The sequence below is a fragment of the Dermacentor variabilis genome, chromosome 5 (assembly GCF_050947875.1).
Source record: "Dermacentor variabilis isolate Ectoservices chromosome 5, ASM5094787v1, whole genome shotgun sequence".
In the NCBI taxonomy this organism is placed as follows: Eukaryota; Metazoa; Arthropoda; class Arachnida; order Ixodida; family Ixodidae; genus Dermacentor; species Dermacentor variabilis.
The window spans coordinates 40,435,568-40,463,058 of record NC_134572.1 but is presented as its reverse complement, the minus strand read 5'-3'; the positions used below and the strand labels follow the sequence as shown (position 1 = coordinate 40,463,058).

Here is a 27,491-nt window from a genome sequence, read left to right as displayed (position 1 = left end):
TGACGAAGAGGCAGATCACGAGAGAGGCATGGCGGAATTGAACGCCTTCACCAGAACGAGCACTTCTTGTGCGGGTTCATCTCGTCGTCGCGAGCACAGCTGAAGGCGCTGGCGAACTCCTCCATGTGCATGAGGGGCACGTTGCACCGCTGTTCCGGGCGTACGTAGCTCGTGGCGTGCCCTGGCGCCCACTTCGTCCCAGTTGTCGCCTTCGTCGCCTGCAGAGCACAGCGTTAAGCAGTACGCGAGGAAGAACAACTTGCGGGCGTCCGCAGCCTCCAGGCCCGGAAGGCGCATGTCCGCGGCTGACGAGGCGCCGCCCTTCGAGCGTTTGCCGAACGCGGCGTACAGCACGGGAGCCGAGGCGAAGTCGCTGAAGCGCTCGGCGTCTGCGCTGTCTGTCGCCGTCGCCTGCCTGTGGGCGTGGCGCGTCCCGTAGTTCCCGTAGGAGCGCAGGTAACAGGCCACACGCCCCTTGTACTCCCTGCGCCACCAGGGGTCGCGAGATGCACGCGAAGGCCGCCGGTACGTTTGCAGCGTAGCCCTTGTACGCGCGCTCTCGTGTACAAAGGGGTTGCCTGTACGCTATACAATACGCTTTGGTTGGCAAATCAGTTCTAAGGAAGCCCACAAGATGGTGGATCATTAACAGGGAAAAATTGTTATCTACTCAGAGTATTGCCCGAAAGTACAAAGGAAGCCCAAACGGGTGCGTTTCTCACAAAGGGAGCTCAGCTGTTGAGAAAAATTCCTCATGGTTCGCGGAGGAGTGGGACGAATTGCCTTTACAGCTTCGGGCTTAACCAGGTGGATTTATTTATTTATTTATTTATTTATTTATTTCACATACTGCTAGCCCCAACGCTAGTGGTCATAGCATAGTGGTACAGATCATGTGTCAGAAGACAAGAACAAAATATATGAAAACAAAACAAAGCAGTGTTGCTGTACACTTGTGTTCAGCATTAGAACGTAAATAAAATAGACATCAATTGTTGGCCCTGTGGACTTTAGCGGTGTTTCGATAATATGTGCCCGTGCGCTGCAATCGAAGATGAAATGGCGTGAGCCGTGGCTAGTTTCGATTCTGCAATTTCCACATGTTCTTATAACACTGATTTCTGAAGATACATAATTAAGGAGCTTTAGTCTTTTAGTCTGCATGTATTAAAGAGTTGATCAGTTGCTGCTGCACAACTTCTAACGTCCGGCGGCGCGAATACTGTGTCGCCGAAAAAAGAAACTACCGCACTGTTTTCAGAGTCTTCAGTGAAATGCATCTGGTATGCAGATGCGTGAAGGCAGTTGAATGAGCTGTTGCCATATCCCATTCCAAACAACAGAGTTATCTGCTACGCCAGCCTCTTTGTCCGTGCGTGCCTCGGGTTCGCGCAATGTCAAAGTCCACGACGCTTACCCGATGGTCTCTGGGCGCCACTGATCCGAGCCATTGAGGTCGTCGGCCATGTCAAGGCTGAGCGCCGAGTGGAAGCCGTACATGAGCTCGTGCGCCAGCAGCTGTCCAATGCCGGCGAACAGCACGGCCACCGGCAGGTCGAGAGCGAACAGCGGCGGCCACAGGGACGCCGGGTGCAGCACCACGCGACCGTGCGCCTCCTCGAACGTGGGCCTCGTGCTCAGGAACGACAGTTCCGCGGGGCTGCCCTTGCGCGGCGCCAGCAAGTGCTGCACGCGTCGTCGCCGAGTGGACGCGCGCCAACGAAAGGGGAGATCTGATGACACAAGAACAGCGGCGGCAAGTATACGCGGTACGGTGGGAAGCGCCGGACGACACAGCCATTTTGTCAGCAGCAGGATCAAACTCTGCAGGTTTCGCGCCTTTCAAATAAGTGAAACGTGCATACTCGTACGTTCGCTGCCGGAGACGTGCATTTCTGGCTGGCACGTATTACGCGGCATTTATTGCGTTTTTTTTTGTGAACCACCCTTCCTTCCTTAAACAAAGGGACATTAAAGATAACCATATCAGTTTAGGCTGATGGGTATTCTGTAAACCATATTTTCGTTCATTTCGCGGTAAGCAGTGAATTCCTTCAAGAGAAAAACAAGGTCAAGTTTCTTTGTTTCTTTTTATATTTCGCGTTGGGACCCTGGCGCCGGTGCGTCAGTGTGACGTGAAGGATTTGGAAGTATTTTCTCGTATTTGGGCCGTTCTGGCTCAGTAAATCCTTGAAACTTGCTAAATTAAGTCTCATGACCTTTTTTTTTCGGAATGCAATATGTAGTCTATTATTACCGATAAAATAACTAGGCCTGAGCAGATGCCATCAAAACCTACGACGTCACGGTAAGTTGGTCTGGGAATTTCGAGACGGTGCCACCAACCATCAGTCTTCTCGCTTATCAAACCTCATCTCACGGTGTTTTTTTTTCTTACTTTTTGGCAGCGTAGAAGGTAAATTTTTTTATAAAGCTCAAATTATTTATCTCTGCAATTTTCCTTTAAATGGCTTTTTCAACATAACTTCAGGCAATCTTGATTCGTAGAAGCGCAGGAAAGAATGTAATGTTTGCATGATTCCGGCCTAATATTCTCGGAGTCCACTGGCGTAAACGGAGAGGACGTCGACCTCTATCGCGACAAGCACAGCGCAGAGGCCGCATCTCACCGCCTGCATGTGCTCCACAGCAGTTCTCCACGCCTCGAAGAAGCTCTGGTCGTCGTCCAGACGTGGCAGCTCGGCTTCGTCGTCGCCCAGGTCCGACGCACGTGGTAGTCTCGTCAAAAGCGCGATCCGGCGGGCGCTGAACAGAGCCTTGCGCTTGGTGCCACTGTCCATCCAGAGGTTCCCGTCCAGGGCTTCGATGGCGGCATCCTGCACCGCGTGGAACACCCTGCGCACCCGCAGCAGCAGCTCGTCCGAAAGTGTCCTCCGGAACAGGGGCAGCGTCAGCGCTGGCTTGGTCAGCTGCGCGCCATCAGCCAGGTGGTCAATCGCAGATCCGGCTATACCTCCAGCAAGGTCGTTAAACCTAAGACTCAGCATTTACGCGCTATAGGCACAAGCCGAAACGCGAACTGTGGTCGATCGCTGCAAGCGTAGGTGGCAGCAGAAACGTACTGCATGCAGAGTTCGAGAACTCAAGCCTCGGCGAAGATCGACTCGCACCTATAGACATATTGCGCAAAAGTTGATTAATGTGACCTGTTGTTGCAGGTCATGCCGATCGTACATGTCTTGCGAAAACCTTGCTCGTCAACACTGTTTCTGTGTATTTAACAGAATATTCGTCTGGAAAACAGTAACAAACAGTAATTGTTGCTAGAAACCAGTAAGGCTGAATTATCCTTGCGATGTAAAAAAAAACAAAGGTCACCGACGATTACGATGCTCCTTAACACGAAATTTGAGCGCAGCTCTATACGTATTTTCATTTCGCGACATATTAGCTGGCGCAGAGAGTGTCTCGTTCGGCACGTTGCAAACGCGCAGAAGTACGTGTGGCGCGACTGCCTCGCTAATCGGAAAATCGCGAGAGGCAGCGCGTAGGTGACGCGTCTAGGCACGATGCACAGCAGCCGCCGCAGACAGACCTGCGCTCATGCAGCGCTTTGTTTCCATACATGGTATCGGTGGACGCCCTCGCTGCATGCCTTATGGATGGCGTCATTGGTAAACAGACGCCGCGCCCTACTCTGGCGCCATCTCCTTACGATCGTCGCCGCGGAACACTTGCGCGGCACTACGCTTTTTCTTCCCACGCTTTCGCCATACCCTCCTCCTCCGCTTTCCTCCTCGCGCTCTCTTCGCTATCGCCGTCTTTCATCCCCCACTGCATTCCGCGTTCTCGCTTTCACCCTTCGCTGTGCTTGTTCGCTCAGTTGCACCGAGGGACGCCGAGATACGCCGACGCTAAACGCAGGAACGGGCGCCTAAGAGCTTCGCGCCAAAATAACCTAGATGACGTATGGATGAGACAGGCATTGAAAATGTATCTTTTTTTTCTTTTTTAAAGGCGGAACGCATGTTCTGCTTCATTCTTGTAAAATTTTCCTTTGTTTAATTCTCGGACAAAGCATAAGCGGAAGTCGCTGGCAATATATTGCATGAATCGGCCCCGGCCCCGTGTATACAGTGCATGTGACATCAAAATACCTGTATATTTTCAGATCAGTTCATGCAACTGTACACACGTCGCACTGATCAATGCTATATGTGCCCAGAACAAGAGCTCAATAAACGTGCTAAGTACTAGATAGAGCTGACATCAAAGATAGGCAAAGCTCGTGTACATCATTACACAAACACGAGAAAATTCAGCTATATACAAGAAAGTATCGTCATCTCTCCACGAAATGCAACACTAATTAGAAATATATGCGTCAAATACATTGCATAAGAAAACGATGATCAACAATGCAACAATGGCGTACAACCAAAATTTCGTTAGGTATGATGAATACAGTAAACAAACTGCGCAAATCATACAGGATTGAACGAATTTACAAAAAAAAATGTATGTGTGCACGCACACACACCTATATATACCATTCTCTGCAGTTTGTATTCACACACGCATATATATATATATATATATATATATATATATATATATATATATATATATATATATATATATATATATATATATATATATATTGTTAGGATCGGCCTGCAGCTATTTCAGCCCGCTGCACGTGTTCCGATCAAACCGGGACGGTGGCGCACTTCACAGAACTGCGGATAACCGGCAGCCACGTGGCGAGGATTCAGCTCAGGAAAGTTCTCGAGGGGAGGTAATTGGCGGAACCTCCCCATGCGCTTTTTCGAGACACCACACAATGTGCCACCCGGGCGCGCCACCCGGGACGGCTCCGCAACACGACAACGCCGCCCTGTTCTGCTATGAGTGGGGGAGTTGCCGCGGGAACGCCGACGGGGGCTCTTTCCTACGCGCCGACCAAGACGCAAGACAATGTGCTACCCGGGCGCGCTACCCGGGACGGCTCAGAGTTCTACGAAGCCCCTCTGACGTCGGCTCCGGACCATTGCACCTATGTGTGTGTGTGTGCGTGTGTGTGTGTGCGTGTGTGTGAGCCCTCATCCTCCCCCAAGTCGAGAGCCCGCCTCCTACAAAAGGGCGGGTCATCTACAATGACGTCGAACTATGACGTCGAGCGGAGCACTTATAAGCAGCGATTGTCGGCCGCTAGAGTGTGCTCGTTGTCGTGCTCGAAATGTACTCGTGAGCTGTGTGCTCGTTTGCTGTATGCTCGTCTTGCGGGCTCCATTTGGGAGTCACGCTATACTGTCGATGTATCTTATGTTCAACTGTAAATAACATGTAAATAAATACTGCTCTCCTAAGTCCCGACGAAGAGTCAAGCTCCTTCCTACAGCTACGACTGCCAAATCTTACATCTGAATGGCAGCGGTGAGATCGGCCTACAGCTCGTAGATCGTCCGATAACTAACAAATGGTGGCAGCGGCGAGATCGTCCGACGAATCTTGCAATATATATACAGCCAACACTCGCAGGGTTAGTTCTCGTAGACAAACATAAATACCCAAGAAAGTGAATGGGATACAGCGCTGCGGTAGCTCGATTGGTGAGAGCATCGCAGGCGTAATACATGGGTTCGTATATCCCAGGTGCGACCAGTTGATTTTCATCTACTTTCATTTCCATTATCACTTCTTTAATTCAGTTAATAAGTTCAAGTTCAATTTCCCTCATGCTGTTCTTAGTGTCTTTGCTGGTGGCTTCTTACGGTATGACATTATATATATATATATATATATATATATATATATATATATATATATATATATATATATAGTAAACTCTCAGTTGTACGAACGTCGATTTATCGAATATTTCAGAATAACGAACTTTTTAAAAATCCCCGGCAGTTTTCTTATAGATTCTATGCAAAAATGTTTTACTTAAACGAATTTCGTAACAGTCAATATTTCAGTTGAACGAACTTGCTCAGAGGAGCAAGGCTTATTTTTGTCATCAGCTGGAGGTCGATAGCAATACTTTGTTTGAAGACTATGCACAGTGTGACAGTGCACTGATTACCTGTGCTGGACAGACGGATCTGGAGATTGTTTCCAGTGTTCGTCCTGAAGATAAGTGCGACGAAGAAGAGGCAACAGCCGAGCCAGTTTCAAGCCCTATAACTCTAGCTGAGGTTGTAGGGTACATTGGAAAGTTGAGAGACTTTGTGTCTCAACAGCAAGCTGTGCCAGAAGAAGTGTACAAAAACATTGACTCTTTGGACAGTTTTGTTACTTCCTGTGCTTTAAAAGTACAAGTGCAGAAGAAGATTACAAATATTTTTCTAAGTGAGAAAGGCAGCATTATAACTGTTATGAACCTTGTACGTGTTGATATGTACAAATTCCATTTCACACATTTCTAATACTATGGATGCCATGTCTTTTGCTCCATGAATTGTACTTCAAACTTTTGACTCTGTATGCCATGCCTTATGTTGGTCTAGTGAATATTCAGTTTAGTGAACTTTCAGTTAAGTGAACTATTTCCTTCGGTCCCTTGAAGTTCACTCAAGTGAGAGTTCACTGTATATATATATATATATATATGTACCCGATCTGCCTTGAGCATCTTGTATCTTGCAAAGAGTGGCTACTTTCGTAGGTCTCGTGGATTCGCACTGCGAGTTTAGAATCATACACATTATTTTCCTTTGAAGAATTAGTTTCCTATAGTTATTTGACGGGGTGTTCCCCTAACTAGGAGTGCGTAGCTAACAATGCAATAACAAATCGAGTAATACAACACTTGTTTTAGCCATAACAGTACTACTAGTTTGTGTATTTTATAGCTACTGCCCGTAATTCGAGTTAGATCAGATGCCAACTTAATATGTGTATTCCAAAAAAGGTCTTGAAACCACACGTCTAAACATTCTTGCTCACTGACCTGTTTCAATAAGCAGCATTCAAATGCTAAGGTTATAGCTTCACAATTTTTCCAGCCTGCCGATTCAGAAATAGTAAATTTAATCTTGTTTGTATTCAGGTTTAAGCCGTTTATGTGTAACCTCTTCGATAGGTCTTGAAGGTAAGCATTGGCATTATTTTCTAAACAGTTCCTTTTCATTACGCTAACAGACATTGGTATATATCATCTTGGTATACCACTATATCAGGGCAACCGGGTGTTCAATTCTTGACAAACGCACTGACCTGATCGAGTCGAAGGATGCAGCGTTCGGCGACATTTCTGTCGGTCATGCCGTACGCCTGGCTAAGGCCGGCATGCACGAAGCTTCCGAGGTCCCTTGCGACGCTCCAGCTGATTACCAGGGCGTAAATGTTTGCCTTATAGGCATTCAACTGCAGGAGCGTGTTGACGCCGTTGAGGAGGCTAGAATTTTTTACCACCACGGCATCGTTGGCGAATTCGCTTGTCCCGGCGCCGAAGGCCTCGGCTATAAACGCTGCCCAGTCAAAAGCGTGGGCACTGGAGCCGTTCGGCTGCATCTCACTTACTTTCAGGACACGATGGCCACTGTGTCGAACCCGAGTCGACGACGTTGCCAGTATGCCAGAGATTTCTTCCTCGAGCGCGCGAAGTCTATCCGCGATGTTCTTTACATGACCCGCCTCGCTCACACCGAAGGCACTGATGTACGTCTCCAGGAGGCGGTTGTAGGCGTTCTTCTTGAGGAATGCCTTGCGCTTTTCTTCCCACTCGAGGTAGCTCTCGCTCCTGCCAAATCGAAACGTGGGCCTTCCCGTGGACGCGCTTACTTCGAGAACGCGCAGGGAAAACCACACGTCCACGTTCCAGAAGAGAGACAACTGGACTAGGGTGCCCAACGTGTCCCGATTCGCAAGACCAACGCTGTCGTTCGCGTGAGGCCACGTGAGGTTCCTCTCGAGCATGAATCGCTGCAGTTCCGCGAGAGAGCTGTCCGCTCCCGATTCGTGCTGGCCTACGCACATCTGCAGCAACTTTCCGGCCCAGAGCGACTTGCCGGGCACTCGCGTGTCCCGTAGTGTGTGGTTGTCGCGCAGCCACTCCTCGAGCACGGCGTCGATCAGCCTTGCGCGCGTCAGCGACAGAATGCTGGCGTCCGTGCCACCTGGGTACCGGGCGCCGTGGCAGACGAAAGCGTAGAAGTTGTGGCACGGGTTCACCGAGTCGGCGAGCGAGGCGCGCAGGAGCTGCGAGTACTCGAGGCACGACTCCCGGTCGCAGATGCCGCTTGCGGGCACGTCCTTCTTTTCGGCCGAGGGATACCCGTAGCGCATGAGGAGCACCACGAACACGATGAAGAGCGCCACCGCGACGGCCACCACGGCCAACTTCGCGTTGCTGCTGCTCGAGCCGTCGGCCGTCGCGACGTGGTTGCCTACCGGATCGGACAAGCTCTCCGACACGCCGTCTGGTGTCTGCGAGTAAGATAGCTTAGAATAAGTTATGTCACCGCAGTTCAGGTGGTGAGTGAATGGTTGGCGTTGAAAACTCGCTATAAAGATACGAATAATCATTGCGAAATCCCCGCCCTTGTCTGCTACAGGGTTCCAGACCAGGCTGGTTGGTGTTCCGTGTTACCGTGAATTACAGCGCACACCGAGACAATGGAAGGAAACGACGGAAAGGAGCGCCGTCTTCGTCGTTTCCTGTCCTTGGTTTGGTGTGCGATGTTTTTCACAGTAACTTGTCTGCCCTCAGGACTGTCCAATTTCTGCGGTCAGTGTGGATCCAGATTGTTTCGCCTGTATACATCAGCTGAAATTTCTTGAGATACTGTTCGGACAGGCTCTCGGAGTCAGTTTCTCTCGGAGCAGCTCCCCTGCAAATTACACGTTGTGATGGTACAGGTCCGGTTCACAGAGAAATCCATTTAAAGAAACTTAAGTTCTCGGTCTGGAAGATTATCAAGCTACGCGCATGACCATCTTTTCTTGTTTGTTTGCCACGTTATGTGGTTTACTGGTTGCTTCTGACTCGTATGAACGAGCCTCTGCATTTTCAGTCAAAGTATAGAATAGTATGAGGGTAGGTTCAGAACGTTTCCACCTGGCCAACACTGCATAGTATTGGGCCATAGCTAGGCGTCAATTTGGTGTTACAGAAAAATGCGATGTGACATATTGCGAGATGCGAGACGATGCAAGAGATTCGAGACTGCCACCTATTCTAAAGTATCTCCGTCACTAGGTTTTCACTTCTATATTATCGGACGTCATTAGACTTAGAAAAAGAAATACCACTCGTCAAGGATAGTACATGGTCACATTGCTCGAGGTATTCGCCTTAACTATTCAGCGGCATGACGGAAGCCATTGGCACTCGGCGTTCTCAGGTTGTCTCCCTATATTGTAAAGTACTCAACAAGCACAATGCTGCTTGGACTTGGCCGGTGGTCTAACGAAAACCGTCGTAACCGTCGTATTCAAGATGACGTATGTACGACGGATGGTAATAAAGCATCTTTATTGATTGGTTAAAATACTCGAAAAGAGATGAACTTTTGATAGTTTATCACAGAACTTTGAAGTGTTGAGAATAACACAGCCAGTGCGTGAAAAGAAAGAACAGCGTAGATTTTATGTTAAATACGAATAAATAAATAAATAAATAAATAAATAAATAAATAAATAAATAAATAAATAAATAAATAAATAAATAAATACGAATAATTTATTTAATAGATAAACAGATATGTGTAGCAATAAGCAAAAATGTGTTAAAAAACATCGAATATGATTGCAAACGGAGAACTGCTCGGTACAGTAATTGCTCTCTTGAGTCTTTCTTGCTTTATAGTTGAAACTTTTTTTGTGTAGCTGTTGCACGGCCGCAAGTCCAGGAATTCGGGACATCGCTACTGCGGCGAGGCCGACCTCGGGGTGATGCGGTGCGCGTAACTCTATGGGAAGCATTCTTTTTTTTTTTTTTTTTACAAACCGGTCGTTGAGCAATGCCTCGTTTTTCGCGATTTGTACTTTAGATTTGTACTTGTACTGCTCACGTGATTTGTACTTTTAGCACTGAATTCGGACAACGGTCTCACGCTATATTTCGAGTGTAGTTTTATTCCACTGGCTGCATATTTTTCCTGGGAGGACTTTTTTAGGCACGTTTAAAATGCATGGGGCGGTTTTTAGAAGGCCAATCGTAGCGCAGTGAAAACTCATCCGCTAATTGCACTCTAGTGGCACATACTGTAGGTCTCTCTGTTTATGTAGGTACAGTTTGGTTTTATTGTGATGGCTGAATTTCTTTCCTGGGGCACTTTTGTTTGGCCATTATGCTGTGAAGCAGCTCTACAGGGGCAAAATATTCGTCCGTCGTTGAATTGGTGCGAAAGGGCTCGTAGACCACGTTAGAAATAGACTCAAATATGCAGCTGTGATGTATATTCGCGCCCTGACGTATAAGATGTGAGATTCTGCAAGAAGCAGCTGACCAAATGGTTTTACGGAGTGACATTCAAGCATTCAACGCAGATGCGCGCGCCACTTTATCTCAAGTTGCAGCGCATTATAAAATGTTTGGCTTTGTATTTAGAAAAATAAGGTAGTTGGTATTTTGAAATATTTACTATTAGGAAAAATTTTGACGCAAAGGACATCGCCAAATCGAGCCCTTTCCAAGCGTGTTTACTTGATAACGCATTGTGCCGACAATGCGAACTTTTTGAATATTATCAGTGTAGAAAAAGTTCGAAGGGAAAAGTTGTGATCTATAGAACGCGTGGAGGAATGAACTAAAAAGGAACAGAGACTCCCCGTGTTACAGCAGCTTCGTATCATCTAATAAGAGATGCCGTTTTATTCTTTAACAGTTTGTAAGTATAACTAAAATCATGCGTGCCTCTTAAGTGCGCGAAAATCTCGCACGTTATACGCAAAGGTTGTGCTCGGAAGCTTTGAGTGAAGCCACAACCGGTGAACTACATCGAGTCAATTGTGGCAGGGCCTGCTGTGAGCCACATAATTGCTTAGCTGCGCGAACACGTCACCACTTGACAATACTTCGCGGACCTCTGCCTTGTCGGGAATACTTCATCGCGCAATGTGACTTTTGCAATGTCTTCGTAGCGCAAAAAAACACTGGCCGGACAGTTGGTCGGATACGACGAACTTAATTCCAGGTTTTTAAATGCTGTCGCGCCAGAACGCTTAAAGATACTAATAAAATATACAAGTTTGTTTCCCCACAAGCTAAGTCGCACTGTGGGGAAACAAGCTTCGAGCTTATGGCAGCGTTGTTTCCCGTACATAGCGTTTTATTATTGCGATAGCCATGTTGCGTTATTATATGGACACTCCAGGGCGCATTTCCGCCATCGTCGTAGACGTGATGTTTCATATAAAGTCCAAGTGCAATAACATCGTAGTCGCGCGCCGTATGCTTTGGGTGAAAGTGAAAGCGTGCGAGGGTGAGCAGAGAATGGTGGCTCGATCTCGTGCGCGCATGGGACGAAGGCGGGGAGGCTATTATCGTCTTCCATCGCGCACAAGGCCGCAGGGAAAATGGCCAACGTATTACTCCTGCGGTGGCTTCTTATGGCGCGGCTGAGCGCGGTCCCGACCTTGAAAGTGACATGCGCTGGGTACAAAGTCTAGACGCGCCGACTGGGGCTGTTAAGAACGGCCCAGCTGAGGTGCAAGTTTTGCCAGCCAGTTGCGACAGCGGCGGCAACTTCTCTTGGAACGCCACCGTTCCGCTCTAGCCTCGTCGCCGTTGTGACTGAATGCGCTCGGCGGACCAACTATTGTTACTGAGCTGCTACCGCCGCCCTGGTCTGCCGCGAGCGGGGGAGTGCTCGCGGGAACGTAGTTCGAGGCTCCTTCCCACGCCCCGTCCAAGACGCAAGACAATGGGCACCCGGCCGCGCTGCAGGGGTCAGCTCGGGGAATAAAAGGCACCTTTCCTGACACAAGCTCCGAGTTCTACGAAGTCCGTCTGACGTCGGCTCCGGACCGTGAATCTCGCGCAAGGAAGTGTGTGTGAGTGTAAACCGTCCCGCAGAGAGGCGACTTCTTTACAATGACTGGACGGCCGTTTCCGTCACCTGGGTATCGGGGGAGGACCATGTGTTTATAAACCGCTGTTGTGCGGCTGCTCAGTGCACTTTCTCAAGCAGTCATGTTAGACTGATGTACTTTTCTCTCGCAGTCATGCTAGACTGGTGACCTGCATGTAGATACTGTACATAAACCCATATTCCTCGTTCTCGATGAGAAGCAGTCCTTCCCTTCATCAACGTCCTCAGCGTGGATAAGTTGGACGACGGCATGGGCCAGCTACCTTGTAATTCATGCCGGACTCCAATCTTGACAACGGGTTACGAGCGATGGGATTGAGCCCCCAATCCTAACAGGGCCCTATAGCGGCTGGGGCCCTGTAACGTAAAACTATTCCAATCTGTTTTTATTCCAATCTCCTGACGTCAAATTCACGTAACCGCAAACGCAAGCAGCGGGTTGCGACTCGCAGCGTTGTTTGAGAAGGCCAACGAGACGCCCTCTTCTTTTATAGGAGGTCACTCTTGTTTGCTTTCAAAGCGAATAGCATCACCTTACTTGACATATTTCTTATCTGATTGGCTGACCAAAGGCGAGGAGCACGCAGAAGTGGAAGCGGTAAGGTGGGGAGGTTGGTGCCGGCGTCTCCGGTTGGCCTGCTTCTTGCTTAGCATTCGGTGTCTGGCAGGAAATCGCGGCGCCGTGCAACGGAAATGCAACAATGCAGCTGAAACAAATCCTCAGCGAAGAAAATTTGGCACAGTGATTTCATTTACGTGCCGAACGGGCTCGATAACGATATACTGCCACAGGAAAATGTTTATTATAGGCAAACTAATACATTCTCTCCGGCAGCTCCGACTATCCAGTGCCTGAGCGATTGGCGGACGCCTATCTGCTTGTCATTTCGAAACAAGATACTCTCCGGCTATTCGAAAAAAAAATTCAGTTTTGATCGGCATAATAATGCATCTTTAAAGGGGCACTGAAGGCAAGTACTAAGTCAACGTGGACTGTTTAAATACCATTACAGAGAACTCGCAACGCTTGCTTCGTGCCAAGAAAAGAGTTTATGAGAAAATTACGCTTGAAGAGTCCGAATAACCTTTTCGAGAAATTCAAATCTCGCGCCTCCCAACCGGGGGAGTGGTGACGTTGCATACGCCATCACCACCATTTGCAACCGCCGGTGAGTAAAACGGCGCCCGACAGACGGCGATACCGAGCCAGGACAGAGCGGTGGATTAGCCACTGCAGCTGCGTTTTAAAGGTCAAGTGGCGTAGACCGTTCTGGCATCTCGCGACATGACATGGAAGCTGAATTCTCTGCTACTTGCTGTTTATGCGAGTTTCGCGAGCCAGCCACACCAACGCAACAATACGCGATAACGAAATCAGTAAAACGCGAAAGCGTGGTCTGTGTGGAGTCGAGCGAAAATGAAACGGTTAGACCGCCCGCGTCGTTGTCAAGGATAATTTCAATGAGCTTTCTTTTGTCGAAAAGAGAAATGAAATAGAACTAGACAAGTAGCATTTTATTTCGTCTTATAATACAAGGATGTTTTTTGCAACGAACGGTCGAGTACTAGTGACATAATTTAACCGAGGAGTGCTTTCATCATTGGGCATGTGCTTGAATGTCCCGGGGGAGTCTTTAACCCTGTCCTCCATTTACATCAATATCTCGATTACTAAGGCTCTGTTCGCGATGATATTGACGCCTTAGAGATTATCGAGCACTAATCTATTGCTATAACTTCACTTAATATTTGCCTTTAGTGTCCCTTTAATACGTACACGCCACTTTGACGCGGTGAGCTTTCGCGGTTTCTAGATGTCAGGTGACAGACATGTGAAGTGGGCGTAGCCCAAAAACTTTTGACCAGTTGCGGAGGGCTGATGCTACAAAGGCGTAGAATATAAAAAAATATTTTCCTGTCGTTCGGTCACATTATGTATAATCAGTGTGTGTACGTCGTATCAAATGAGTACCTTTCGCGCTTTTCCTTACGTTGCGTGACAGGCAAGTGCAGTTGGGCAATCGTGTTTGCAGGAACAGAATAGAAACAGTTTGGAATAGACGTTAAAGCACCCCTGGCGTCTTCGGGTGCGATGTGTTCGCGCAGCTTAGTTCGCGTTGAATCTAGAAGCAGCACGAAGGACAATTCGTTCGCTGCTGCTGCCGCTCTCCCCTCACGCCAGCGTTTTGACAACTGTCCGCGCTCACCGAGTGAGGTGCGTTCGCGCGTGATTGTGCGCTTGTGACAGCGTACTGGTTAATTGAGTTAGTAAGCGAATGTTTACAGCAGTTTATGCAGCTGATGAAACGCCCAACCTTACTTTGCACAGCTGTGAAATAATTTGCTGTCACAATCAATGATTTGCCTCTTGGGCGAAACTGATCATCATAATCATCATCATCATCATTATTATTACTTCTGCTCAAGCCAGGCGCAATACACACGCAAGTTTGCAATATGGGCGCATTTCTGTCTGACTACGAGTGAGTGCCGATAATTTTTTACGAGCAAATGGGGCAGAGCGTGTCGTTTTCAGAAAACAGCTTGGTGTCTGCCACTGCAGATACGGTGGCATAGAGACGTTGAAAATGGGTTTCCTCTTGGATTGGCGCAAATAGACATGCAGAAAGAGAATTTTGGGTGGTTGGTTGATAGCCTATTGTTAAGAAAACGGAGATCTTTCGCGCACGCCGTAGCGTTAGAAGTGCACCCAAAGTACAAGTGCCACCCCCTTCCTCCCCCCCCCAAAATAATGGTGGTATTAGGTACTGTGCACTCTTTCCTGTCTCCTGTTTTCTTCCCATTTGTTTTGCGCAGCGTCTCATTACATTAACACACCGTAACTGTATCGTTCGAAGTAAACACAGTTTATTTATTTATTTATTTATTTATTTATTTATTTATTGTTGCGGCAGGTAAAGGTATCTGCGTTCGGCGTTCCTGGAAGTAGTCCCCTTTTGAGGTGATCAACGAGCTCAATGCTACTTCATTTCCCCTTTCTTTTAATTAAACGTGCGATACTTAACTGCAGTGCGCGAAGGCGAGCATTACAAGCTTTCGCGCTGTTGGTGTTTTTTGTTCAAAGGTACATAACGTGACTCCACTCTCGTGCGGTCGAGACATGGACTGTCAGGGTACGGTCCTTCATCAGACAATGTAAGCGCTACTACTATGTTTTTCCGCCGAATAACCATCCCCTTGTAGGTCAAATAACAGTGATTACCTAACCACAAGCAAGACGAACTTGCTTTGTGCTTTTGAAAGCGGATAGTGTCAGTCTAACAGCTTTTTGTCTTTGGATCTCAGCACTTGTTCTAACCCATGCTGCGCTAGAAACAAGTCGCCAGAATACGTCTTCTGGGTACAATAAGCATTTTCAATATGAATTTGTTAAAAGTTTCGTCAGGATTCGCCTTTGCCCGCAATGCGAACTGTATGACGGCTTTGTGTAGAGCTTCGGAAAAAGAAAAGGTCAAGCACGAAATTCGATAGCTGATTCAAGCAAATGAGATGTCTGCACTCTCGTTAAATACTAAACGGTTTTTGCGTGGCATGACATCATTTAAACACCCCCCAATTTTCAATTTCTTGGCACATGAAAAATTAGTACTCCACAAATGAATGTTCAATGCAGTAAGTGGTGCTTTGTTTTGCTTTTTTTACTGTTTTCTCTACTAAGCTTGAAAATGTCGCTAGTCAGACATAATACAGCATAGGGACAAGGCACAACTGCACGCTACATGGTCTTATCCTTACAAGAAAATCGCTATCGAGATAGATCATGAAGCCAACACCACTTAGATGATATCTATCTCACACCAACGGAATGAGGCAAAACCCAGAAGGACACAATAAGCTCGAGAATATTATTAACAGGTGAAGCAAGGGTGACACGAGGCGAAAAATGTTGCATATGACGGGGGGCATACGACTAGACGATCAATAGAACTATATGAATTTAGCGAACCAGGAACCAGGTTTGTTATAGGAATGCATTTTCAGCATAGTACGTACCAACTCAACGCTTGAAGCGTGTGTATATTTTCAGGCGGCGCATGTTTGTAATATTGTTGCTTGGCCCGCTTTGGTTATTAGCCTTCGTGACATTTTGACTAAATTTAGCCTCATCGCACGTGCATTTGTGCCTTCTTGAAAAGAGAAACAGGAGGATTCAATCACCGGAACAGCCTTTTATTGGTTTATTACGCAGTCCCATATCGCTCGAGCAGCATTATAGCGGGGGGATGTATTCACACATTCAAATTTTTTTTCAAGGTGACATACAAAGTGACATCCAAGGCCAAGCAAGATTTCAAACGAAGAAACAAGGCACAGAGCGCTCACAAAACTGTAATATACAGTAGTTACAGTAAGCCTAAAGTAAACATAGATATTGAAATTAAAGCCGTGTAAAATTGTTACTATAGGAAGGTAGCGGAACAATGCGTGAATATGAGAGGAACATTTATTGTTCCGTCATCACTCTGTTATTGTTCCACTCACTGTTGCATCGTTCTGTTATATGATGGGAAAGTGAGACCTGAGGCAGCACAAAGGATGACGCTCCACTGCGACTCAAACTTAACACGTGACTGAGGCACCGGTGATAGGTGACACCATTGCAGGTCCTGATGGCAACCATCACGTTCCTTGGGTTTCGAAGTCTCATGACGAGGTCAGGTTTTAAAGGAGCACCGACACAAAAAATTTCGATCTGTTTTTTTCTGCTTTAATAAGTGGCCAGTGACCCAGTAATCACGGCACGAAACCTCATTTACTTCAGAGCTTGACAGCTAATTATTTGGAGTCTTGTTTGCAGCGACCAGCCCAAGTTTCGGTTTCAGAGAGCAACGAGATGAGCCAGAGAAGGAATGTAAGCACATCTGGGTACGTGGCCGCAATAACCTCCGACGTACGTACGCTATGATGCTAAAGCCAGCGCGCACACTTGCGCGCGAGCTTCGTGTTGCTAGATCATCTGCTACGCCTGCATGTGCTTTGCGATGTCCTCGCCACCATCATCGTCGTTTTCGACGTCGTCCTAGTTTTCGTCGTCCAGTGGCGACGATTTCCTGCAGGAAGCAGTCGCCGCCGTATTAGACGTGGCCAATAACTTTCTATTCGACGCACTAGAAAGCAGCGACTCGGATATCGCGGCCGGCGACCGCGAGGACGAACCTCAAGACCCTCGCATCGGCCACGTTCAATGGTCAGTGCAGCGCAGTCAAGCTGATTGTGCGGGAAATATGCGGACACGACAAAAACTGCCGCTTAAATCTGCAGTTGCAGCGACACGGAGAGCGTCCCACTACAAGAAACAACTGAGAAGGGCAAATGCAAACAGCATGGCAGCGAACGAAAATTCGTGACGACGCGTTTTCTCGGTTGTTTACAATCCTCGATGTCGATGTTGAGAGGTGCTGCGTTTTGCGGTTGGCTGCGCGCACGTACTTTAATAATTACTTATGTTGTACACTATATTCGCCGTTGATACTCTGCAGACGGTGTGTGTGTTCCCACACAAAGCGATGTCGCGCGCTATCCCCACTTCAAAATGTTGTGTCAGTACTCCTTTAGGGACCAAGGATATGCGTGCCATCTCATAAGATCTTTTTTTTTAGACAACGCGCACTAATTTTCACTGTAACAGCATGATACTGCCTCTGACAGAGCTGCGAAAACAAAGACAGGAAGTTGTCTGTAGCCATTCAGACGCATAATTTTTTTCAGTATCCGGCACTCAGTATGTTTCATAAATCGCGACTTCTGCCTTGAAGATTTAAAACTTGCACAATGAAATACATTGCCACACTGAAGAACTCTCCACAGTAGCCTAAAAAATGCTGAAGATGTTTCAAAAACGCGTCTGCGGAACACACTAAGAATTTTTTTTCCTATTATTTTTAGGTAGAAGCGAGAGATTATGAAAAACACAGAACTATTCCAACAAGTGATCCTGCGCCAAAAATTGGTGTTTTTTGTAGGCTAGTCACGGCCGTACAAGTATCCGTTTCCGATTGAAAGCATGTGTGCCATTAGAAGATGAATGTTTTTGTTTGTTTTCTCGTGTCTTTTTTTTTTTTTTTTTGCTGACACCGACAGCGCACGGCCATTACCTACTCTCGCGCCATCGACTCGAGTTAACAGTGCGCACGTGCACATATATTTGCGTTAAGCGCCATAATTGCTCTTAGCGCAGATATCCCACTCTTCCATGCAGCAATACACAACAGACCCACATGTCTGCATCGACTGGACCCCCGTCTTCAGCTTCGCCCTCCGCCTGGACTACCCCGACCCGAGACAACGGTTCTTTGCGGACTGTGGTTTGGTGTCGCTTTTACAAAACCCTTTGTTTTCCGCATCAGGAGGGAAGACAGTGCTGCGTGGGGCCACTGCGGCAGCGAGGAAACTATCCAACACGTCATTTGCCGTTGTGTCCGATAATAGCACACACAGGCAGTCACTCGAGACCGCGCTCGCGCGTCTTGACGACCAGCCGTTTTCGGAGCAGACAGGCATGGAGCGCCAACTACACCGTAAAATAATTTACACCCTAAAAAGTGAAAAAGGGTGTAAATGTGTCTATAACTCACACCCTTAGGGCGTCCATTATATAGATAACACCCTAAGGGTGTGAGTTGTAGACACATTTATACCCTTTTTCACTTTTTAGCGTGTAAATTATTTTACAGTGTATACGGTCGTCGCACCACAAGACAGTCAAGGCACCCTTGAAATGTTTGCATTCGAGTGACCTATTAGAGAGAGTAGTTCTCACAGACTAGAGTTTGAATTTTCAAGTTCTGAATCTTTATAGAACGTTAACCGTGGAGTGTCAGAGCCAGTCCTACAGCAGGACACCATTAATAGAATCTTCAAAATAGCACTTTCGGCGCTCCATCGTAGCTGCTCCATCGCTTTCGCGGGCTTTCTTTGCAAACCGGAAAAATGTACTGAGACGTATCGTACAGGAAATAACTCGATCGGTGGCTTCTGAAGTTGCTCTACAAATCAGCGTGTCATACTTGGGGTCCTCAGCCAATAATTAAAAAGTTGGGTAATTAAAATTACTGACTTACAGGGAAAACAAAAATTACCTCCAGTGCGAATAGTATGCGTTCGGTTCAATTCGCTTCCGACGCGCCTTTCATTTTTAAAATCTTGGCTCAAGTTACGTGGGACATCCTGTATATAATGTCACCTGTCGGAGAATGCAAGACCACACCGTAGGAGACAGTTCAGTTTCACAGCCCGAGTCCTCTCACACCACTAAGAATCTGGCGTCTCTCGGTGGTGTAATATTCCTTTTGTGTAATAGTCGTATACTTGGTTATCACTAATAGTGCTTCGCCTTTCCGGAGAAACTGCAGCCCCTCTCGTGTTTTTCTTTTCCTGTGAGTCCGAGTATAAGCGCTGCTGCGCATGAGTGCTGTTGATTCTGATTTCGAGTGAATCCGGCTTGGACTCATTTCGGTTACTGGGTGAACTATAAAGGGTGCTCCAACTACCACGCACCAAGACTGAAAAAAAAAAAAAGAGAGCAGCAGCATTACTCCAGCCAGTAGTAATATTTTGTTACTGAGGTTTATTTCGGTAATTGCAATTAATTATCTAACTGGAGAAGTATACTATCCTAATTATCAAAGAGTCGATGGGACATTTGTAGACACTCCCAAATGACATCTAACTGATGTTTTCAGTGACGTACTGACTGCGCACAATTTCTTCCGACTGGCAAAGAAACCCCCACGAAAAATGAAAAATACCACGTGACTGCGCTCCCACCCGCATCCATAAAGCAGTGCCTTCAAATAAGCTGATTGGAAGTAACTGCTTTGCCTGTCGCAAACCCGAAGAGACAGCGCATCACCTTGATAATGGTACGGAAGGAGCGCCAACAGCAGGTTTCGCGGCTTCGAAGATATTCTTTCCTCACATTTGTACGTCACACTGATCCGTCTATCAAGGCCGACTGATCACATTGATAACAAAAGCCCATAGATAACGCGGCCGAAGCGCCGCTCTCATCACACACGAAGCGCGAAAAGCAATGCAATAGGGTGCTCCGCTTGCACCGCATCGAAGTGCGCGCGCAGCTATATTTCGTGCGAGAAACTTGATCCAGACGAAAGCTAAAGTGACGGTTTTGTTTTTCATGAAAGTGCATGCGTGCTGCAAAAACAGGTTCGTGGCAAAAAAATAAAAGCGAGACACAGACCAAGAACCGCGCCCCACGTGTAGAAAAAAGACAAAACCGATGCGTTCAAGAAAGAAAATAGATCACTTCTAAATGAGCCGAATTGGCCATCGGGATGCCTGCACACACACAAACAAAAAAGGAAAACATCAGATTTCAGTGCGCCTTTATGCATTCGTAATCCCCATTGAACACCAGCTGCTGCCTAAACGACGTGTTCGAATAGGTCTCCTGCAGATACGCAGTACTGAATCCGCTTTATCAAATATTCAATGGCTTTCTTAATGACCGACGCTGAAATTCTACGGCAGACATCCGTTATCCTTGCCTTGAGCTAATCTTACGTCCACCTCGATCATCTAACCACGGTCTTTCACATAACCCCAAAGAAAGAAATCGAGTAGAGAGAGGTCAGGTGACACAGACGGCCGATTTACCGGCCCGTGCCTTCCGATCTATTGTGCATGAAAGGCCCCATCCAGCCAGTTTCGTTCTCAGCTGCTGCTGTGTGCTGGCACCCCATCTTGCTGATACCACAGAAGTGGAGGACGTGACAGCGGGACTTTGCTGAGAAACTCATCCACCACTCCTTCAAGGATTTCGTCCACGTAACGCTCTCCAGTCAGTGTGTGATCGAAGATGGGACCGATTACAGCAACGGCGTAAATTCCGCACCACACATTGAACGGCCTCTGGTACTGGTGCCGATTGCGCTTTACCTAGTGTGGATTGGAATCATTTCAATAGTGTGCATTATGCAAATTTATCTGGGCGTTTCTGCGAAAGTTGGCTGGAGGTTTGAAGCTGGAGGTTTGTCTCAGGTTTCCATAATTTCTGATGATAGTCGATGCGTTTGGTTGACCACCACACTTCCATGACTGATATATATTTGCGGCCTTGCTCTTGTTGCCGTTTCCAGCTCCGAAGGCAAGGATCATATTTTCCTTCTGCTCATTAGAGAAAGACGTGGCGACTAGGACGAAACAAAACGCACCTTTAAACATTTGCACTGACGTTGTCAATTCGTTTTTATGGCGATAGGTTTCGTGGCAAAAAATAAAACCATCTGTCCACATTATCTACGCTAAGAGTGCAGCTATCACAGCTTGTCGCTAACACCAAACGCGAGGTGTTACTTCGGCAGGGGCGTGGCAGATAAGGCACATATAGCTCGATCCCGTTTTTCTTTATCTCCTTTATTTCGTCCTGGCCAACTCAGAGGGAGCATGCTCGAGGGCACTCCTTTATGATGCGGGTGGGAGCGCAATCAAGTGGTATTCTCCATATTTCGCAGTGTTTATTTATCAAACGTAAAAATTAATACGCAGCTAGTACGTCACTGAAAATGCCGCAGTTAGATGTCCCTTGGCTGTGCCTACAAACGCCTCATTGTCACTGATAATTAGGATAGTACGTCGCAAGCTGTATAATTAATTACAATTACCTAATTAAATCTCAGTAACAAAAAAGTTACTAGCAGCTACTCTGCTGTACTAGAAAAAATATGCACTAGATTTTATTCGAGTAACGCACTGCTCTTTTGAAAATCTTGGTGAATGATAGTTCACTGGGACACTGTATATATTTATGACCTCTGCATGCGAGTAACAATGTTTCCATCCCTAAAAAAAAAAAAAAAACGCTATAAAGATTGAGTTGTTAGCATTGTTTACTGGAAAGAGAAGCAATATCGATACAAATCATTCACGTGCATTTCACACACCGTTTATAGAGGACTTTGTCGAAGAGGTCACTGAATTCTATAGGGCTTTTTTCAGGGTCAAAAAAGTCCACGAAGCAATTTGAAGCGAGGTGAACTTAAAGTAACACACTGATTCTCTAGGAATAGGCTATCTATACCTTTAGAAACAATTGTTAATTGCCTACTTCCGTCTCTTTCAAAATGCTATGTAAATTTGTCCTGTGTGTATATTTAAATATATTGTGTATGTGCATAGTGCTTACAGTGTAAGTTTAAAACAATGCTGTAGTGAGAAAATGCGGTTGAGGCAGCCGCCACTAGTGCTTCTAATGCGCTTGTCCTCCTATTGTCGGGATTTGCAGAAAACGAAAGTGAATTAAACGCCGTGCACGTCCGCGCCAACACTGATGTAAGCTGTCAGCCACAATAAAATTTCAAGTGAAAAGGTCCAGGCAAGTCAAAAGAAACCTCAAATGATTTGGGCGAAAAAGCTCTAGTAATGACATTTTAGGTGTGTGTACATAGGGGAGAGATTATTTTTGATCGCTTAATCGATCAAACAGCCCGCATCGAAAGCGATTACTCGATTATAAGCTAAACCGACAGTAATCGTGAATCGATTAAAAATTTAATCGACCACCCCTACTTGAGTGATCTGCATTGGGGGCAGTTTAATTGCGTTAGCGGCTCGTAGCTTCGTACGTGCTGTTTGTTCTCGGAGCTCACTTTGCTCACTTTGCTCCGTGCCGCAGTTGAGGGCACGGAATAATTTTGATCATCTAGAATTTCTTAACGTTCGTTAGAACGTAAAGATACACGTTCCTGTAGTTTGCATTAAAATAAAACCGGCCGGAATGTTCGGGTTTCACCCACGACCTCAAATTTAAAGCAGCAGACCATCATCGCCAATGAGACAACGCGATGGCATTCGGGAGTTTTAAATTGGTCGTGCACATCAGTCTATGTTCGGTTTAATTGCGATTTTACAAACCCTTAGCAAAGAGGCAAGGGCGTGCTGCACCACGTGCCATCTGCATGAGGAAATAAATGACTTCGGACGTCTTCCTGTAAGGTGCGCTTGCGAAAATAACGGAACTATGGCGTTGTTCAAACTAATGCACCTTACTTGAAGCCCTTCAGTCAAACAGGTCTTTGAACATCGACAGTTTGAGACAAATTTCAACCTTTACTGTTGTCGTTTACCAAGCCCCAGAAAAAGCACTCTGAGTGTACACGTCACCTATCAAAAAAAAAAAAAGAAGTGTGTGGCAGCGAAGCATAACGCGACCAGGTAACTTCACGTCAATGCGCAAGTGGACGCGTAAACTGAGGCGAACCCAGATTAAGGACGTCAAGTCTGTGTCTGGATATCCTCAAACATGCGCCCATTACCGCCATTTCGCAAGCTTGCATTATTCTGTGAAAATCGGCATTTCAGATTACGAAAACTGCAGCGACAAAATTACATTTCGGCTTTTAAAGACACCTAAGAAATGCTGAGTGACCCGCGGTGCTATGCATATGTGATTTGATTGCTTGTTTAGGATTGCACTTTTTTTTTTAGGTTGAAGTTGAACGAAGACAAATTTCGTTAAGTTGCACAGCCTTTATTTTAGATAATGTAGCCGTAGATTACGCGTACACGCCCTTTCACGGACGACTCTACACTTGCACAGTATTGCCCTGTGACCGCTTTATGACAAACGGTCAGAGGTTCTGCCATCGCAACGTGACACAGCCTGCATGCAAACTTTGAGGCCGATGCAGGAATGGTGTTGCGTCGTGGGTCTCTGTAGAGTCTTCAGTTTCAACGAGTAGCGATTTAGCATGAAACTCTCGATCCATTTGCTGTGCTCCTGCGTCACATGCTCCTTCTCCTTCGCGCCGTTATCAGGCAACGACCGGCCGACGCTGGCGCGGACCTGCGAATGTAAACTGGTGTTCTACGCAAATGTGCAAGTTGACGTTCATGCAGTGAGTTTTCGGCGCTCACGGAGAAATCAGCGAGACAGAAAGCTTCGCTTTAAATGGCTATATTTGGGGGGGGGGATACAAGCCTTTTGAGATTCGGCGCCCGCGTTCTCGAAGAGCTACAGCCTCTTCGTACCCCTATCAATTGCAACAAAACTGCCTATTCACTATCGATCAACTGGCCGCTCGTCTTAGTGGTTATCAGATAAGCCATTCTCAATTTGCGCTCCTGTGTTTTATTATTATCACGTGTATTGTTTTCGTCCAGTGCACCGAGTGTGTCATCGCGTGAACCCATCCATCCATCTCATCACGAAAAGCGGTGGAATTTCTGCGCTTGACATGATTCTTTAACGCAGATTTACCATTCTGCCGCCTGAGGCGCTGTCAGGTTACTCGGAGCAAGCGTTCTAATGCATGCGGGAGGATATATACGTATGCTGTGATCCCGCAATAAATGCCCGTTGAGAATTCGCGGTACAGGCATGTGTCGTCTGTGCTCTTTTGCCCGTTTCTGATGCGCTATACGCCTTTAGCCTCCATCATGATATACCAACAAGCCCAACGTGCTATTTTCGTCGAAGCGTACGATGACTTCGTAGGAAACGCTTCTCGCTTCCGTCGTCTGCTTTATTAGGATGCGCGTGTCCGGGAAACGGAATGAGTCATCGTATATTGGCGCCAACACGCTTATTTTCTACCTTGAGACAACATATGCGACCTAGCAGTGGCGGTGAGCGCACATCTTGGGCCGCGTTATCGCTATCTCGCGAAACGCAAATGACTCAGCCCGACTCGGGAGGCTGAGGAACGGCCGAATATTACCGATAGCGGTGCGCGCGCCACAGGTACCCGCATGTCCGACGCAAGCGCTGCTATCTCTTGTTCACTTCGCTGCTTAACCGCACCGCGTGAGTAAACTTGCGTTGGCATAACCTCCGATGACCTAAAGAATAATTCTGGATTACGATACGAACGCAGCAAAGTGAAACAAATTCGCAGAAGGAGTGTATAATGTTCAACCCATATTACTTCAAATAAAGCGCAACGTCACGCAAAGTGCAATTGATGTTTAGGAAACGACATTTCCTCTGACGCTCCTCATTCCATATTCCCTCCTCATGCCATATTCCCTCAGCCAATCAGCAAGCTGATATGGAGGCTATCTTGGATCGCCACAACATATTCGCGAAATTTTAAACGCACTGCACTGGTTTCTGCGCGCTGCCCATCACTTTATATTTAAACGATAACGTAGAAATATAGCTTCCAAGGACCAGAAAAATGTTTTAGGCAATAAAGTTTGCAGCTCCATGTCACGTTTCGTCATCTTGATGAAAACGCAAAATTGTATTTTGCAAAACTTCCGCTTCCCGGCACAAATTTTAAAACACGTGATATTTATAAACCTAATAGTGAACATGGCGGATAATGGCCGTCGTGCAGCCGCCACGCGTGTCGAGAATAGAGCCCCTGGTCGGGGAGGCCGCCCGCCATCTTGCGGAGGACGACGCTCATCGTGTCCACCATGTGGTGGCTCTCGACGCTCGGTTACGGCATCTACCTGCAGAAGGCTAATTTGCTTCACGAGTTTATCCGTCCGCTCCTCTTCTTTAGCAACTTCCATGGCTTTTTTTTTTTCACAGTGAAGTCGCTGCTCATTTGAATGAATCGGCGGCGTAATTGCTGCGAGAGCAACCCACAGAGGATTGGGTCCATCATGAGGTCCTATGCTGCCCCGAATTTGCAAAAGTTCGCCAACCTTTGAATATCTTGTAGAAAGTCCACCGCAGAATTACCAGGACTCTGAAGTCCTCGCTTGAATTGCAGGTGCGAATAGATTTCATCATCTTCCGCCGAAAAGCATTTGTCAAACTACCAGCGTCTCCACGTATACGTCAACTGGGCGTCGCCGGTTCATCCATCGATGTCAGCCTGTGTCCGGTCCTTACTCCGTGGTCTGATAAAATGCCCCAAAGTAGACGCCGATATCCTCCGCACACAAGGCGTTCAGGAGCAACGCTTGCTTATGCTCCGGCATGGCGTCCCTGGCGGCGGCGTCGATGCAAACCTGCAAGACGCATCGCCATTTATTCCAGGGAATAACAGGTATGCCGAGACACTGCAAAAAAAAAAAAAAAAAAAGCGGTGGAGGTATGGCCGCAATCATGGCGGAGAAGCAGGAGGCAGGAGCTGGAGCGTGTATGACGCCGTAGTAACGTCGTCGTAGTAGCGTCAAGCAAAAGAACGGCACGGGACGGCTTCCGAGGAAAAAGTGAAGAAATAGAGATGGCAGGTGGTGGCAGAAGGTAGGATTCGCAGCAGAAGGAAATATTGCAGTCCTACGCTTACATTTAGCTGCGATGCAAGCCAATTTTCCTGGTCGCCGGATGTTAAGCCGGCGCAGCCGCCATGGAGCAAGCGGCGGGCACCGGGAGGAACGCAGGGGCACGCAGAGACGGTGGCCAAACGGAAGATCTCGGACACCGGCAGATGCCGAGGCTGATTACGATTACTCTGAAGGCGAGAAGTCGCTTATATAAGCACGAACAGCTGCGGCAGCGCCCCCTCAGGGCGAGTGACACTGGTTTCAAAACCGAAACCGCTATACATGATATAGCTAGATCAATTTTCGAGTCGTCGCGCTCATAGGTGAAGCATACGCGTTCACGTACCATTCTTGTACGCTGGGCTTACCGATGTATAGAGAAGAGTGAACGTACCACATCACCGAGGAGAATGCGATTGCCCTCGGAAATGACTCTCTCTCGGAGCGAACTTACACTATAGCTGTTACGAATTGTTGCAGCAAGCGCCGTTTGTGACTCACCCCGGATGCTGACAAGGTATTGTAGAAAGACCCGTAGGATTCATATGCATTCGGGCGGTAACGGAGACTCAGTTCGCTGGTTTCGTGACTTGTATTCCTGTGCTCACCATGTTCCGGGCAGCGAGCCATGATGGTTTTCAGGGGCCGACCGGGATGAGCAGGAATTGCAGCAATAATCGCGATTCGAGGAACATATGCACTCGACAGCGCGCGAGGCCACGAGCAGAGGATACCCTGTTCTTCCTTCTTCTCCACCTTGCTGGCAGGTGCACAGCCAAGCCTTCAGTCTCGAAGCACGGGACCAGGAGACATCGCATTGATGACGATGAATAAACTTCTATTGAGCAGACAGTTGTTGTCCTATGGTGGGAGTGGTACCTTAGTTCAGAAAGCCTTGGCACCGAGCCGTCCCCTTCACCTGGTCCACCAGATCGCGCTTATAATCCGAGTGGGTGCATGGTCAGCTGGTGCTTGCACCCAACTCACAATCCTCCGGAGAAAATAAATTTGATCAAGAACCCCAGGGGCCGAATTTACAAAGCTTCCCGTTCGTACGCGCTCTTTGCTATCGGCTGGCGGCCTTCGCTAATAATATGTCCAGCATCAGAACTGACTGGAACTTTCTCTTACGAACAACGTTATATAGTGTAAGAGTTTTGGTAAATACAGGCGTAGTTTCGGCGTTTCCTAGTCGGCAGGACCACGCGTGTTCGCAGACTCCGAAAAAAGATCTCGGAGCTCAACAAGGTCATCGATGACCACTGCAAGGCGCTATGCCAGCAGCAG

At 47.3% G+C, this 27,491-nt stretch overlaps 1 protein-coding gene across 1 annotated transcript; it reads right to left on the bottom strand.

The window, feature by feature from the left end:
• On the bottom strand, window positions 1–26,834 carry LOC142583502 (membrane metallo-endopeptidase-like 1). Its single transcript, XM_075693989.1, has 6 exons — window positions 26,706–26,834; window positions 26,228–26,392; window positions 7,183–8,394; window positions 2,631–2,930; window positions 1,418–1,686; window positions 1–484 (listed from the first exon to the last, which is right to left on the bottom strand). Exons 1-6 carry the CDS (start codon window positions 26,832–26,834, stop codon window positions 16–18), a joined length of 2,544 nt encoding a protein of 847 aa, XP_075550104.1. The 3' UTR covers window positions 1–15.
• Window positions 26,835–27,491: the final 657 nt, after the last annotated feature.